This window comes from Muscardinus avellanarius, assembly GCF_963383645.1.
Source record: "Muscardinus avellanarius genome assembly, chromosome: 14".
Taxonomy (NCBI): domain Eukaryota; kingdom Metazoa; phylum Chordata; class Mammalia; order Rodentia; family Gliridae; genus Muscardinus; species Muscardinus avellanarius.
In genome coordinates, this window is record NC_137800.1 from 21,839,285 (window position 1) to 21,856,631 (window position 17,347).

General features: G+C 39.7%; 1 protein-coding gene across 1 annotated transcript in view; it reads left to right on the forward strand.

The window, feature by feature from the left end:
• The window catches only part of PALLD (palladin, cytoskeletal associated protein), a gene marked incomplete at its 3' end in the record, with an annotated part of 424,215 nt that overhangs the window by 400,434 nt on the left and 6,434 nt on the right, over window positions 1-17,347 (forward strand). The window contains exons 15-17 of the mRNA XM_080710225.1: window positions 2,553-2,702; window positions 12,377-12,471; window positions 14,749-14,881. Of these exons, the coding sequence (XP_080566351.1) occupies window positions 2,553-2,702; window positions 12,377-12,471; window positions 14,749-14,881 (378 nt within the window). The remainder of the gene's footprint in view (window positions 1-2,552; window positions 2,703-12,376; window positions 12,472-14,748; window positions 14,882-17,347) is intronic.

The window sequence follows — 17,347 nt, forward strand, 5'->3', positions numbered from 1 at the left end:
TAAAGAACTGTCTAATTGCTGCACATGTTATATGAATTACATTAGAACTATTAAAGTATGGAATATTCATCATGTTTAAAGAAGCATCCTGTTTTTAGCTTACGTCTTTCTTTAACATCTCTTCCTCCCTTGGCAAGTTTGTTTTAGTAGAGACAAGGGGAAACTGAAAAATCTTTCTAATTTGCCCTGTTTTCCTTTCTTTTACTTTCCTCCTTCGTGTTCCATTAGCAATCTTGATAAACATTTGGAACAGTTACTGGGAAGTTTTATTCCAAGCAATAATGGAGGCAAAAATATGATTAAAGAGATAACTCTGAAGAACTGGCATTGTGGCAAGAATGCAAAAGGAAGAATATACTAATTATACCACCTTTGTTTCATCAGATATAACCAAACCACTAAAAAAGTATAATTGGGGAGTATGACAGATGCTTTATATAAGTTTTAGACTTGAAAAGTTGTTAGTGTAGTTAATGAGCAACTTTTAGTTCTAGAGATCAATAAACAATGTAGTTTCTGTAAATTTGGAGCTAGCTAAAAACTAAGGGCTAGAAAAGCTATAAATGATTCTGATCGTTCATACATTATTTAGTACTGAATATGTCTATCTTTCTCCTGTGTTAAAAACATAGGTTTTAAAAAGATTTTTCAGATTCAAATGCTTTGACAGAGAATGAACCTGAATGCCAGGTTATATCTCAGTTTGCATGTTGATTTACCTTAAGGAAGGTATTTATTTTAAAATTGGAAGAGTCTTAAGTAGGTTTCTTCTATCAGAAATCAATTGAGAATGCTTTTGGATACAAGTAATTAAAATGACGACAAAGGACTTAGTGTGGTTGAAAAAAAGGGAAAAGCCCATTTTATCTAGAAAAGTCTCGAGGGGGGTGATGCAGGCTTAGTTCACCACTGCGGTCCTGTTAGAGCTGCTGTACCGTGAGCCAGCCCATCTTGAAATTGCATAGTTATAACCCATACCAAAACATAACAGACACATGAGGCCCAGCAGTTTTGTTTAAATGTAAGGGAAATAAGGATCTATACAAGAGGTAGTTGGAACACTTTCAATTTCTTTTTTCTCTCTTTTTTTTTTTTTTTGGACTGGGGATTGAACTAGTCCAGGGACACTCTACATGAGTTTTACTCCCCCTCTTTTATTTTTTTATATTGAAACAGGGTCTCACTAAGTTGCCAAAGGTCTCACTAAGTTGCTTGAGGTTAGCCTAAAACCTAAAACCTATGATCCTACTGTCTCAGCCTCCCACGTAGTGGGATTACACTGAGGGTGTACCACCAAGCCTAACCCCAATTTTCTATTAATTGTTTTTTACATTTTTCTATCAACCCAAGATATGTATCTGAAAATCACTGTGCTTTGCAATAATACTTTGTTGCCTTTAATATCACGGAAAGAGCTGACAAGCTTCCAACCTTTGATCATACGCTTCTTGGCCCAGAATTAAAGCAATGGAGTCCAGCCATCACCCTCCCTCCCTCCCTGCCATTCTTTTTTATTTGTTTAACATAATTCAGAGGAATGATCAGAGTGTAGGGTCTGTTTTCTTTTTTCTCTAAAACAACCTTTTTACTTTTGTCTTACAAGTAATGTGATTTAATTACCCATAATTTTGGGGAAAAAGAAGTAAAAGAAAAAATATTATAATACTGCCTCATAGAAATAACCAAGCAGGGTGTAGTGGCACTAACCTGTAATCCCAGTGCTTGGAGGCGGAGAAAGGAAAATCACAGGTTCGCAGCCAGCCTTAGCAACTTAGTGAGAACCCCTGCAACTTAGTGAGACCCAATTTCAAACTAAAAAATAAAATAGGGTGGAGGTGGAGGTCAGAGTTAGAATGCCTCTGGATTCAACCTCTAGTACCACAGAAAGAGAAAGAGAGAGAGAGAGAATATGGAAGGAAGGAAGGAAGGAAGGAAGGAAGGAAGGAAGGAAGGACGGACATATACTACTAGGCAAAGATATACAAAGGTAAATACCATACTTTTTAAACAAAAAGAAGTATATATATTTTGTGGTACTGAGGGTGGAACCTAGGGGCTTTTCTACCGCCGGGCTATAGTCCCAGACCTATTTTTTATACTTTATTTATTTATTTATTTATTTATTTGCGGGTCTGGGGGTGGAACCCAGGGGCATTCGACCTCCAAGCTACACCTCCTGCCCTATTTTTTATTTTTTATTTTGAAACCGGGTCTCACTAAGTTGCAGAGGGCCTCACTAAGTAGCTGAGGCTGTCCGCGAACCGCGATCCTCAGGTCTCAGACTCCCAAATGCCGGGATTACAAGCATGTACCACCATGCCTGGCTATACTTTATTTAGAAACAGGGTCTCACTAAGTTGCTGGGAGCCCCACTAAGTAGCTGAGGCTGGCTGATTCTCCTGTCTCAGCCTCCTCTAAGTACTGAGATTACAAATGTGTACCACCACGTCCAGCTCAGGGATGGTTCGGTTTTACATTTTAACATGAAAATTGGGATTAGCTCTGCAGACAACACTGTTATTATCGGTCTTAATCTTTGTTTCCTTCCACAGATCTATTGGTTTAAAGATGGGAAGCAGATCTCTCCAAAGAGTGATCACTACACCATTCAGAGAGATCCTGATGGGACCTGCTCCCTCCACGCCTCAGCCTCTACCCTCGATGATGATGGGAACTACACAATCATGGCTGCCAACCCTCAGGTGAGAGCGTGTGGGTCTGAGCTCTTGCCTCTGTGTAACACTTACCAGCATTTGACTGGACAGAGGAACTCTTTAAAGGTGAAGTGATACTTATTTGGAAACCCTTTTTCCAAATTCGATATCCATCTTGGTTTCAGAGAATAGAAAAATTCTTGTTCCATGAGTATTTATATATTCTGTCACATGTTCTCTCCTGTAAGAATGATTCTGGGGCAGATATACATTCCTTGCACAAATGTTAATAAAGGCCTCCTGTGTAGACACCTCCTGTGGAGGTTACAGGGTTTCGGTGGTGGACAGGACGGAGACTTAAGGTAGAAAATAAGCCAATGGACAAATAAATAAATAATATATTTTTGGTAGGATAAGTTCTATTGAAGAAACTAAAGGAGGAGGAAAGGATAGAGTGAGTGGCATATATGTAGTAGAAAAAATAAAAAATAAAGACATACACACACACATCAATGGAATTCTTGACCCAGAATTAAAGCAATACATTTTCATTTTTACCAAATTATAATTTTGATGGTGACCATATTAAAAATGTTTTATTTTCTATTTGCCCTTAGATTTAGGGTAATAAAGAAATCAGTTATATTTCTAGAATTTAATAGGAGGTTTCTGGATCTTGTGTTCCCAGTTCAAGTGAACAACTTCTTTCTTACTGAGTATCTTATATATTTTAGGCACTATCTTGGCTACAGGGTAAACTAACATGAGTAAGAAGTGATTTTGTACATTAACTTGAGACCTTGTTGAACATGTGACTTGTGCATTCAACATGTGGCAGGGTAATTTCACAAAGTCCACAGAAGTTATGTTAAGTCATACACTTTTTTTGCAGAAACTAAAATTGAAAATTTTATTATATAACTAATGAAAGATTTGCAGAAGCTCTCTTTTTTAAATGTCTTATTTGTTCCTGTTGTTCTACATTTTATTATTTCTTTCAAAGAACATAAGAAATGATATAATTATAACAGGACATAATTACAAGTCTTTAGAAGTTTGTACAGGATTATCCTAGTCCAATTTTCCATTATCACACAAAGATATTTTTGTACAAAAATATTAAGATTAGAATGTAATCCAGGTTATCCACCTAGTCAGGTTATGGTAAAGCATAGGAAACTCTTCACTCTTGATGAACTTTCTATATAATTGTGCCTTCTTAATATGTTTTCAGTATATTTCACTGACTAATAACAAATTTCAACTTTCAGTTTAAAAAGATGGCAGAGAATTCAACAAAATCTAAATTTCATTGAATCTTTTGTTCCTTTTCTTCCCTAGAAAAGTTGTGACTTATGCTAGGGATAGAATTATCTGTGCTCCTTAAGTACACACCCGGAATGGGTTCCTGCTATTAATTTCAAGGTGTTTTTCTTAGCATGTTTTGTTATGGGAAAAGCCATTTTATAGAACAAATGTAAAACTGCAACTGTGTCTGCATCTGGTCAGATGATAGGAATAGATCGCACATATGTGAAAGTTCTAAAGTAGGAAGGGCTCATGCACATGGCCAGGGTCGGCGTGCACGTGGACCACATCAGGAGGCACCAGGACAGTCTTGTCTGCTCACTCCTACTCTTCTGAAAGACATGAAGTCACTAGATAAAGGAGGCGGCTGAGGATGCCCCCGATCATTCCACGTGTATCTTAGCATCACACTGAGCTCATAATGGATACAACCGTAATGTGTCTCCTAAAATGAAAATAAGAGCTGGGCGTGGCGGTGCACACGTGTAATCCCAGCGCTTGGGAGGCTGAGACAGCCTCCCTGCTGGAAAATGGGAGTGATAACATGGGTTTAAATGGGATATGTAAAAAGTGCTCGTTTATCTGACACCTGGTATGCTTTCAATCCATGCTCTTTAATTATCATAATCCACAGACACTAATTACTCCATCGTAGACAGCAGCCCTAAGACTTGTCAGAATGCTGTGGAACCAGGATGCAGAATTGGTTCTGTTTCTAGGTATTCCACTGCACAGTATGTGGGAGAGTATTATTTGTCTGTTTGGGATGGAATTTCCACCCAACATGCTGCTGTGTGTGGTCTTCTGGCCTCCTGGCTTTTCCCTTTTATCACCTCCATGAGAAAGGAATGAGGTGGCTGAGGTTGGCGGTGCCAGCCCTGCCGCCACTGTGGGCTCAGGGAGGGAGGTCTGAGCTAGACGGGGGCCACACCCTCGGCACAGTGACACTGGCCACACATGACACGGGAGCTGCTCTACTCCCAGGATGAAGAGGAGACCTCCAAGGGCAGTCAGTGTCCTCACTCTAGGCCCCAGGACCTCAGCTTTGCCAGGTCCCTGTGGTCTTGCCCGCTGCCCTCTTGAAAGAAGACAGATGTGTAAAACGTGAGCCAGTTGATGTGGGTAGCTCAGCACCCCGCTCTCCTGACAGTATCCCTCCCATCCCACCTATGAGTTAAGCAGAGGGTAAAAAGAGCTCTGGGTCTACCAGGGAAGCAGATGATTCAAAGAAACCTCAGGGCCTAGAATTTCAAGATCTCTGAATACCTTCAGTATTTTAATTAAGAGGTGGGACTAAGTCTCCTTTTCTGTCTAAATAATCCAAAACAGCGTAGAAACACATAAGAAAAACCTGGGGAAACCCTTAGAGTGGGCATTCGGTTCTCAAACAGTGTGTGGGGAAGTGTAAATCCCACTGAAATTGCCATGAGAGGATTTTGTATTATTCTTCTTTATTTTGAAACAGGGTCTCATTAAGCTGCAGAGAGCCTAAGTAGCTGAGGCTGTCTGCGAACTGCAATCCTCCTGTCTCAGCCTCCCAAATGCTGGGATTACAAACGTGTGCCACCACGCCTGGCTGCCATGAGAGGATTTTGATCTTTATGTCAGTTGACAGTAGTTACTGGTCCAAGTTTCTGGTCATGTTGCCTGGTTAATTTCAATTCCAAGAGAAAAATTCCATTTCTATCCTGGGGTCTTCAGTGCAGGTATGTCCAAATATGCCAGATATGTTTTGGGGTCATCATTTCAATATTGGAATAAACTTTACTACTTATTAAAATAACAAAGTGGTGGGGTTTATTTGTGTGTGTGTGTGTGTGTGTGTGTGTGTGTGTGTGTGCTTTCTACTTCCAGGCTATACTCCCAGACCTATTTTATATTTTGTTTGGAAACAGAGTCTAAGTTGTGAAGGGCCTCACTAAGTACTGAGGCTGGCTTAACCTGCACGATCCTCCTGTCTCAGCCTCCCAAGTGCTGGGATTACAAGCGAGTGCCACCACGCCCAGCTACAAAGTGGTGTTTGAAACACAGTAAGTAGCAGGCCATTTTTCTACCTGACCCTTGACATAAATGATCACTTTTGGCTCTCAGAATACCATTATAGAAATGTTTTAAACCATCATACTTTCAGCCTTCAAAGAGGTTATTGTATATTGAAGTATTTGGGGATTCTTACAATCCGTTGAATTGAAACACATTTTAAAAGAATGTCTTAAATAGGCACTGAAAAAAAACTTCAAAAGTAAAAGCTGAATTTTTAAGATAGATTACCCCCAAAAGTGTATAGTTGACAGAAAACTAAAATTGACTATCTACTTCCTAGATGCCCTTTAGTTGCCTTAAGTTTCTTTAAAATTTAAAAGTATTTGGGCGTGGGGTATGATGAGACATGCTTATAATCCCAGGACTTGGGAGGCCGAGACAGGAGGATCGCAGGCTAACAGCCAGCCTCAGCAATTTAGCAAGACCCTGTTTCAATATTAAATATAAAAACTGACTGAGAATATAGTCCAAAGGTAAAATGCCCATGGGTTCAGTTCCCTGTAATCCGCCTCCCCCCAAAAAAATAGTATCTGGGAGCCAGACATTGTGGTACATGTCTGTAATCCCAGTACTTGGGAGGCTGGGACAGGAGGATCAAGGCCAGCCCCAGCAACTTAGCAAAATAATAAGAACTGGAGATGTAGCTTAGAGGTAGAATGCCCCTGGGTTCAATCGGAAGGAAGGAAGGAACGAAGGAAGGAACGAAGGAAGGAGCGAAGGAAAGGAAAAAGACATGTGGGACTGACAGGGAGATGGGAAGCAACTGCATTTATTTTTTCCTAATGCACTGCAGCCTACATGAAATGAAATGACCCAGGGAAAGAAGAGGCTGGAGTGGAAAAATTAGTTTGATAATGAAACCCAGAAGGCAGAGCTTTCCTGAGCAGTGGAAACTCATTACAGACAGCAGCCAAGAGAAGGGTGAGAACCAAGGAGAGAGGGAAATAGGACAGTTGAGCAGGATATTTTATAGAAGATGATGTTTTTCCACCTGGGTCAATCCTTTGGGAATAAGAAACGCGATGGATGTTGTTGGCTAAACTAGATTCTGCTTAGGATGGAACAGGCAGCTCTCCACACACGCCGTGGCCGCATGCTGGGCTCAGTGCGAGCAGCCCCGGCCATCCATCAGAGACAAAGCCGTCACGTAGCTGAATGAGAGAGGCTGCGCCGCGCTCTCCAAACCGAATGCCAAAATGAGGATCCCAGAAACAGTTTATTTTAGACTCTAATCCTATCTTTAAGACACAACTACATCTAAACACGCATGTTTTACTTTGTTTGGTTACGTTGCTAAGTTACTTCATATTGTACTTGGATTTTAGACCCGCTGCTGTGGAGTTTGAGGTTTCCTCCAGTTGCATCATGTGTACGCACGGCAAGCCTTCAGAAGGACCTGTGTGCCACAAGTTGATTCACAAACAGTGACATCTAAATGTTATCTTCGCATTGTATAAACAGTCGGCCTCGCGTGAGGCATCGAAGAATGTTTACAAGCTGGATGTTCAGTCCAGAATCATTTTAACATCTCCAGCTTCGTGTTTGTATTGCGGCTTTAAAATCTGTGGATTTGTGCCGGGCGTGGTGGCGCACACTTGTAATCCCTGCACTTGGGAGGCTGAGACAGGAGGATTGTGCAGGTTCAAAGCCAGCCTCAGCTACTGAGTGAGGCTCTCAGCAAATTAGTGAGACCCTGTTTCCAAATAAAGTATAAAATAGGTCTGGGAGTATAGCCTGGAGGTAGAAAAGCCCCTGGGTGCCACACCCAGTGCCACCAAAATAATAATAATAATATCTGTGGATTTGTTCAGAATAGAAAAGTAACACAGAGCTGAGTTGAATGTAAAAAATTAGCACGTTGACTGTGTTTTGTCTTAACATTATGAGGTTTCCTGGCTCATTTAAGCTCCATTTTAAACATTCACCACCATTATTACGTCATGGGTTGATAAAGCAGATAAAAACAAGAAAGCTAGAAGCAGGTATAGCTACAGAGTGTCAGCGCCTACTAGTTATGATGCTTACCAGAGCCAATCAGCATATTAGCATGATTAAAAGCACTGAATGCTACTTCTGCATAAACATCTCCTAAATAAGACATTCAGACTTAAAAACCTGAATTTTCTATTAACTCACATTGAAAACATCTTCAAAACCACTTCACTGAATTCTGGATTTTGTTTTCAAAAAAATGTCAAAACTGTATAGCTTCTTAGTTTGGATACTTTCTAACTGCTCCTGACCCTGTACTGGTTAGTAATGTGTTCAGCCAACAACACTACCTTAATCATTAATTACCATGCCTGTCCCATTATGTTCAGATGTAAAGGTTGTAGGGAGGGTAGGAATGGAAAGACAGTAACATATCTTTTTTCTTCTGTCTGGGAGGCTACGTGAATTTCCTATGGCAACATCAATGAAAACCTTGAAAATACTATAGAATTGTATCATCTTTCCAGAGTACTTCACCTACCTGTACACCCTCTTTTGGGGGAGGAGAAAGAGAAGGTCGGGTTTACCCTAAGTATAGTCAAGTGGCTAGAGCAGAGTAGAGCGTCTTCTACCTCGTTTCTCAAATGCAGTCATCTTATAAACCAGCCCACCGGATACAACCGTGCGCAGCACCTTTCTAGCACCTGCAGGAGTTTAAAAGGTTGATGTACCTCCCTGCTAAAAACAGTTTGTTTTTCCTTTGACTTAAATTACATGCTAATGGAGTCACATAAATATATAAAAATTACTGTGTTGAACAAAATAATTCTCAAAGATGCCTCAGATTCATCTGGTTGTTATTATAATTCTCTCCATATTCAGTACTACAGTATTTTAACATTTTGAGCATTCATTAAGTGCAAAACACAATAAAAAAAAGACTTAATACACTTTACCTCATTGAATCATCGTAAGTACCTAGGTATTAACTTCATGGTCCAGTCTTGCAGATAAATAAACTTAGCTAAAGATATTACAGTTATGTGCCTAAACTCACTCAGCTATAAGGGACAGAACTGACTTCCAAACCCAGACAATGTGATTCCAGAGTTAAGGAGTGTCCAATGAAGGTGTCTGAGGTTCATGCTGGAAGGAAAGGGGAGAGGAGACATTGGTTAAAGTAAGTATTTGTGGCTGGCATGGTGGTGCAACACCTGTAATCTCAGTACTTGGGAGGCTGAGACAGGAGGATCACATGTTCAAAGCCAGCCTCAGCAACTTAGCAAGGCTCTCAGCAACTCAGAGAGACCCTGATTCCAAGAAAAAAATTAATAAAATAGGGTTGAGTGTGTGGCTTGGAGACAGAATGCCCATGGGTTCAATCCACATACACACAATATAGGTACTTGAAAAAATTTCCAAGCAAATAAGATCATATGTCAAGTATGTATAATCACTTGGAAATTTTTATTAAGAGTCAGCCAAACCCAGGATGGGGCTCCTGAAATCTTCTCAATGCCTATCCATGCATATACAATGTCTTAAGACCCATGGTGGGTAACACAACACCAGATATGATGAATTTAATAACGATAATTTATTTCATGTACCACTTGATACTTACAGAATTATCTTAGGTTATAACATTTCACTCTTACAACATCCTTGTGAGCTGTGTGTGTGTAGCATATCCTCATCTTTACAGGAGAACTAAAGGCTTGAGCAAATTCAATGATTTGACCAAAGTTTTAGCAAAAGTCTAAACTCAAATTCATGTTAGAGGATTTTTCCAAGCAACCCATATTTGTTCTCTCAAATTCGAGGTTAAGGTTTAAATTTAATTAAATTATGTATTTTTCTAATACATAAATGATTACTATTAATTTCTCTTGTGGAGCCTCTGAATTTCACACCATGAGGAAGGACATATACAAATTATGTGCATTCCATTACTGAAGCAGCAGAGCATGTCAGTACACTTGAAATTATTTGTATAAAACAAAACGTATTCTCTTGTCCTCAACTACTCAAAAGGATCGTGGATTTTTATGTTCACTTGATAAAGCATCTAGTAGGATGTAGAAATAAGTAATTAATAATGAGAGTCGTCTAAGCAAGTAAGATTTTCTACAGCAGGCATAGATTTGGAGGGATTAAGTAAATTCTAGTTTAGGGAATCCCAAATGTTTGCCCAGAGCTCAGCATGAGAAAATCTGTATCATGTGACCTGTGCTTCAGATACAATCCATCCAATTTAGAAGTAATTCTCCTTCATGATGTTATACTTCTCTCTCCTCGGGAGTTTTCAGGAAGGGCAGTGTCTTGTGCATGCTAGCAGGAGTCACATGTCCATTGATACCATTTGTTTCTTTGGTATCACCTCTTTATAGTTGATAACTCCAAGTTCTTCTGTGGTATAGTATTGCATTCCTTTATGTCTTCATGTCTTTCCCTTTTCTGGGTAGTTACAGCCCTAAAGAAGTCCAGGCTTATGCAGGGTGCACACACCTGGAATTCTAGTACTTGGGAGGCTGAGGCAAGGAGGATCAAAAACTCGAGGCGAGCCTCAGCAATTTAGCAGTGCTCTTAGAAACTCAGTGAGACCTTGTTTCCAAATAAAAAATAAAATAGGGATGGTAGTGTAACTTGGAGGAAGAATGTCCCTGCGTTTAATCTCTAGAACCACTCACAAAAAAGTCCAAGCTTTGGGGGCCCCTTTGACTGGATCCTGCCCTTCCCTAAATCCTACTATGGGTACCATGGGGTTTTTGGTGATATTACACTACATCCCCTCTGCTGGTGTTCGCCTCCCACCACCTCAACCCACTCTCAATTGGAAACAATTTTTCAAAACACATAGAACACCTCTGCTTCCGTTCAGACTTGTCTATATTGGTAATATGAAAAGAAAATGGAATCTACTGGTAGAATTTTATTTTGAATATAAACTAAATATTAAGGCTACTCAACAATCCAGAACTAGGATTCACACAGTCTAGTCATTAATGATACATCTGCTTCTCATTTTCCCTCTTTTGCTATTACTTTTTGGCCAGCATCTGAATTTATTTATTTATTTATTTATTTATTTATTTATTTATTTTTGGTGGTACTGGGGTTCCTGGAAGCCCTTCTACCTCCGGGCTACACTCCCAGACCTATTTTTACATTTTTATTTGGAAACAGGGTCACCTAAGCCAGCTCACCTGGCTGGCTTCGAACCTGCGTGATCCTCCTGTCTCTGCCTCCTAAGCATGGGGATTACAAACGTGCGCCACCACGCCCGGCCAGCATCTGAATTTAAAAGTACATCTGCTCATCTTCCTGGAAAAGGAAAGAAAAAAGTAGAGGAGAAAAATTCATTTGGCTACTCTGATAGTAATAAAGAGAAATAATAATAATTAAGAAAAGGAGTTGAAACAAAAAGCCAAAAGAGGCAGAGGTAGAGGTACAATGGAGGATTTATCCATGTCATCAGGTCTTCTAAGTAGTAAGTTTAACTATCCATGTAACAGCACTTACCAAATTTTCAGCTGGCCAGTTTAACAGATAAAATATGGCTTTCTGTTAGTGAGGCCCTTCTCACATACATCACCCACATGTTTTAGGTATAAAACTGTTCTGTTTTTCAAATCTTACATATGTTCATTTTGTGAGAAGATGGTGTCATTTAGTTATGATTTTCTCCTTGTTATCCCATATATGTATTTCTTTTCTTTTCCTTTTTTTTCCCTTTTTTTTTGGGGGGGTATGGGGTCTAGAACCCAGGGATTTCTACCTCTGAGCTATATCCCAACCCTGTTTTTTTTTTTTTAATTCTTTCTTTTGAAGCAGGGTCTCACTGAGTTGCAAAGGGCCTAAGTAGCTGAGGCTGTCTGCAAACCACGATCCTCCTGTCTCAGCCTCCCGATATATTTCTTAGATAATGTTCATCTAATCATCCAGCCATCTCTTTATATATGGTTTGGAAAAGGGAACACCGCTAACATTTAATAAGTATATTACTTAAAAAGCTCTGACAGAAAAGTCAAATCATCTAGTTTTAACTTCAGAATCAGCCACAGTTAGTAGACACCTGCACATGAAGATGGACTCATCACAAGTCCTGCTGTACAGTACAACGCAACTTCATTTGTTGGGCGGCCTTAGCAGCTTACGTTAATTCCAAGAGGGCTGTCATTTCAATTACAGCCTAGATAAAACAGGAAAGCACTCTTGGCATTCCTAGGAAGACCTGGTCACCTGAGTTCTTGGTTGCACTGAGGAGCTTGCCTCAAGCAAGTGTGTCTCTGAGAGGGGTGGCTTTCTTTACTGTTGGCACACCATTTGTTATGAAATAATGTCTAATGGAGAATGCAACTTATGGACTAGGCATGATGGTGCTTAATGGTTAGCAGTTTTGCACGGCAAATAATCTCTTTTCTTGATGTCTCTGACAGGGCCGCACTAGTTGTACTGGACGGCTAATGGTCCAGGCCATCAACCAAAGAGGCCGCAGTCCCCGTTCTCCCTCAGGCCACCCTCACGGCAGAAGGTATTTCAGAGGCTCCTTCCCATTGGTGTCACTGTTTATATATTACTGTTTATTATGGGCAGGATTTGGGTAAGGGCTGATTGGGTGATGTGTGCGTGTATGCCTCTACCATCTTGCACTCCATTAAGATGTATGACTCCAATGCACCAATAAAACAATTTTTTAAAAAGTTCAGTACTACTGGAATCACAGTATGACACAGAAGCCAAGTGATTAGAATATGAGTACAAACTTAAAGTGGTGATTCCTTGATTATTCTGCCTCTTTGCAGTTTGGAAAATGAAAGGGACAAATATTTGCCAACATGTGTTGATGCTATTCAGGTACACCATTATTAGTTTAGGGTGCATTTTATACATGAAGAAATCAAGACTCAGCACTTTTAGATGGTACATGAGCACAGAAATACTAGTAAATGGAACACAAGTGTTCAAAATCAAAACTTCTCTAACCAACAGCTATGAAGGCTGTCTAATTATAAGCTACTGCCACTAGATTTCTTAAATCCGCTAATTTGTTAATGTTCATTTTTAGTGACTTAGTTCAGAGCATAAAACCACTAGACCATAAACCTTATAAATAAGATTTGTCCTATTTTTAATGTTCAAGTAAACTAATAGAGTGTGTTTTCCATTCCTAGTAGCCCTGCACCTATGCATGAATGCTGACAGCAGGCAAAGACAGAAAAGGGATATCCTTCCTCAGTAACCTATTTTTACTTAAAGAATATGCTGTGCGCATGTATACCAATATTACTCTGAGCTGCATTATGATGTGAGATGATAATACACCAATAAAAGTACATAAAAATAATATAAGGCAGTTGGCCTGTCAGCCTATACCCTAGAGATATTTTATAGACAGAACATCTTGAAATAGTCCTCATTGTGGAACACAGGCCAGAGATGCACAACACCTTTAGTGAAAAGAAATATAGTTATGTTTTATTTGTTCTTGCTTTTTATAGTTAAATGTTTTTAAACTTATCTTCTAGTGATTACCGACAAAATTTGCATTCAATATCTTGCTCATTTCTTAAGTCTTCCCTGCAATTAACTTTTAGGTGTTTATGGTACTGGGGATTGAACCCGGGGGGGTTTCTATTACTAAGCTATACCTCCAGACCTTTTTATTTTAAAATAGAGTTTCACTAACTTACCATGCTCTGTCCTTGAACCTATGGTCCTCCTGTGTCAGCCTTCCATATACTGAAACTATAGACATGCGCCGCCATGCCTGGCCCTGCAATTACTTAAATTGCATTCCTCTAACAGCACATTTGAGAGAGATGCACAAAATCAGAGAGATTTGCCCAATTTTTTTTAAAACAAAAAGTTAAAATATTGCTTTAGGCCAGGCGTGGTGGCGCATGCTTGTCATCCCGGCATTTGGGAGGCTGAGACAGTAGGTTCTGGAGTTGCAGCCAGCCTCAGCTACTGAGTAAGGCCATTTGCAATTCAGTGAAACCCTGTTTCAAAATAAGGAATAAAAAATAGGAAGTGTAGCTCAGAGATAGAATGCCCTCGAGTTCCATCCCCAGCATCATACACAAACACACACACACACACACACACACACACACACACACACACACACATAATAATAATGCCTTTAGATATAAAAAAAAAACTAATTCAAAAGAACTCTTGACTAAAAATATTTGTTTTCCTGGTTGATATCAAAAGGAATTTTGATTAGAAATATATTAAATTTTTATAAAATAAAAACTTTTCCTACAAAATTAAAATCATAGTGGAAAGTTAATAGTAATTTCTGTTGAAAAAGAAAAAGATTTGGTCAAAGATAGATCATCAAAAGCTGCTGCTACTTTTTTTTTTCCCATACTGGGGAGCCCAGGGACATTCTACCTTCGAGCTATACCCCCAGACCTATATTTTTATTCTTTATTTTGAAATAGGGCCTCGCTAAGTAGCTGAGGCTCTCTGTGAACCGAGATCCTTCAGTCTCAGCCTCCCAAATGCTGGGATTACAAGCATGTGCCACCACGCCTGGCTGCTGCTGCTACTTCTAACATAAAACTTTAAAGAATATTTATTTTTAAAAAATACGTCCTTTTTTTACATTTCCCCTGTGTGATTTATACTATTCTCTAGCTAGCAGACTTACGTTTATCATAACCTTCTCATTTAAACAAGATTTTGTTTTCCTGGTATATTTTCAGTGTGTAAATCTTGGGGGTAGGGGTCAGAGAGAAAATCATACTATTGCCCTGGATGGCAGAAAGCCTGAGGTAACCTTCCCTTCACTTGTTTCAAGGCCTCGCTCTAGGTCGAGAGACAGTGGAGACGAGAACGAGCCCATCCAGGAGCGCTTCTTCAGGCCACACTTCCTGCAGGCTCCTGGGGACCTGACCATCCAAGAAGGGAAGCTCTGCAGAATGGACTGCAAGGTAAGCGTCCCTGGGGGCCTCGCTTCTCCCCACACAGACATTTCTCTGTGGTCCTCTTGGGGAAAGTACAAGATGCCTCCAGCTCAAAAGAAATATGAGTGAAATGGACTCGACATTTATATGTTTCTTCATCATGCTTTTTCTTTAGTTTTAAATTTATATTTATATTCTTTATGCCAATCCCTATATACCACACTCCAGAAAGTCACAGGAAGGAGTTATATATCCCCTTTAAGTTCTTCATTCTGTTGAAGCACAAATGCGATGAGTCAGCTGTGTCTCCTAAACACAAGGTGATCTTCATGCTTCATATAAATGTTATATCCATATATCTACTCTTTTAATTACTTCCATTTTCTAATTCTTTTTTAAAAATTACAAATTATTTTTTAAATTTTTTATTTGTGCATTGTAGTCATACATCTTAATGGAGTGCAAGATGGTAAAGGCATATATGCACACATCATTTAGCCCGTCCCCATTCCCTCCCCTTCCCTCCTTCTCATGTTTGGCTTAGTGCTTGACTTTGATGTTTGTGAATGTCCCTCGTGTACATTAGGGAATGTCCCTCTTCCCCCTTCCATCCTCTTAAGTTAGGGCACCTTGTTTGCTCATCTATAGTACCTCCTCCTTTGTCAAGCGTTTCTCCTATGACCTGTTTTTCCCTAGTTTCCACATATTAGAGAGAGTATCCGATTTCTAATTTTTTGTGACGGACTAATCTCACTTAGCATAATGTCCTCCACTTCCATCCATTTCCCTGTAAATGATATAACTGTGTTTTTCTTTATGGCTGAGTGAAATTCCATTCTGTACTATCCCATAGTTTTGTAATCCATTCATCTTGATGGACATCTTGGCTGGTTCCATAGTTTGGCAATTATGAATTGTATAGCTTTGAACATAGATACACATGCATTAGTTTGGTAGTTTGGTTTCCATTCTTTTGGGTAGATACCTGGAAGTGGTATTGCTGGATCATATGGTAGGTTTGTTCCCATTCTTCTGAGGATCCTCCATACTGTTTCCAATCTGGTTGCACTAATTTGCAATCCCATCAACAATGTATTCGAGTTCCCACTTCTCCACATCCTCGCCAGCATTTGTTGTTGTATATATTTTAATGATCGCCATTCTAGTTGGAGTTAGGTGAAATTTCAGGGTAGTTTTGATTTGCATCTAACTACTAATGATGTTGAGCATTTTTTCATACATTTAATGAATTTCTTCTTTTGTGAAGTGTCTATTTAGTTCACTTGCCCACTTTTAATGAGATTATCTATTTTCTTAGTGCTGACTTTCTTCAGTTCCCTGTATAGTCTAGATATTAGTCCTCTATCAGAGGAATAATTGGCAAAAATTTTCTCCCATTCTGTTGGCTCTCTGTTGAGGTTCTTGATAGTTTCCTTTGCTTTAACAGAAGCTCTTCAGTTTCATGCAGTCCCACGTATTGATCCACCTTTTAGTTTCTTGTGCCTTTGGGGTCTTGTTGAGAAAGTTTTGTTTGCTTGTTTGTTTTTTTGTTTTTTGTTGTTTGTTGTTTTTGTGTGTGTGTGTGTGTGTGTGTGGTACTGGGTTCCTGGAAACCCTTCTACCTCCGGGCTACACTCCCAGACCTATTTTATATTTTTATTTGGAAACAGGGTCTCTTAAGCCAGCACGGCTGGCTTTGAACCTGCGCCATCCTCCTGTCTCTGCCTCCCAAGCGCGGAGATTACAAGCGTGTGCCACCACGCCCGGCAAGAAAGTTTTTATTTATGCCTGTGTGTTGCAGTGTTGGACCTATGCCCTCTTCAGGGAGCCTCAAGGTCTCCATTTTCTAATTCTAAGAGAAGTTAGAGTGACATCCTTCTTTTTACCTGTTTTTCTGCAGGGCTTCTTAACCCAGGGCCCATGGATAAGAAGGCTTCATTAGGTGTATGTTCTTTGCAATTACATACAAAACTGTGCATAATACAATTCTTATCAACTTCTCAAAAGAATTTGAGGCCAACAATGTTTAAAAACCACTAATCTCATGAAAAAAAAAAATGAACTCTACTACTTATTGATCTTAAAGTTTTGCTCCTAAATAGATGTAAGTTTTTCGAAATTTGGGCTCCCTCTGCTGGGAGAAAGTAGTAGTTCTTACTTGATTTTTCTATGATGATCTGACCTGAAGAAAAATATGAAATCTTGCCTCATGAACTGATGGAATATTAACCTACTTCAGAGGGGGGGGGGGATTTTTTCAGTGTATTTAAGTTTTGACAGGGAAACAAGTCTCTATAAGTCAAACACTAGAGCAACAGTTTGCTGTTGCCCCAAACCCTCCACCTTGATGTACAATCCTAGACTCTTAACTGTCCTCTATTTGATAGCATTAGGGAAAACAACTCTCCCCACTCCCCTGGTAACAAGTGTGCGCTCACGGTGACCTTCAGCTCCTGAGACAGTGCTTTCTTTCCTTACTCACCCGGAGGGCTG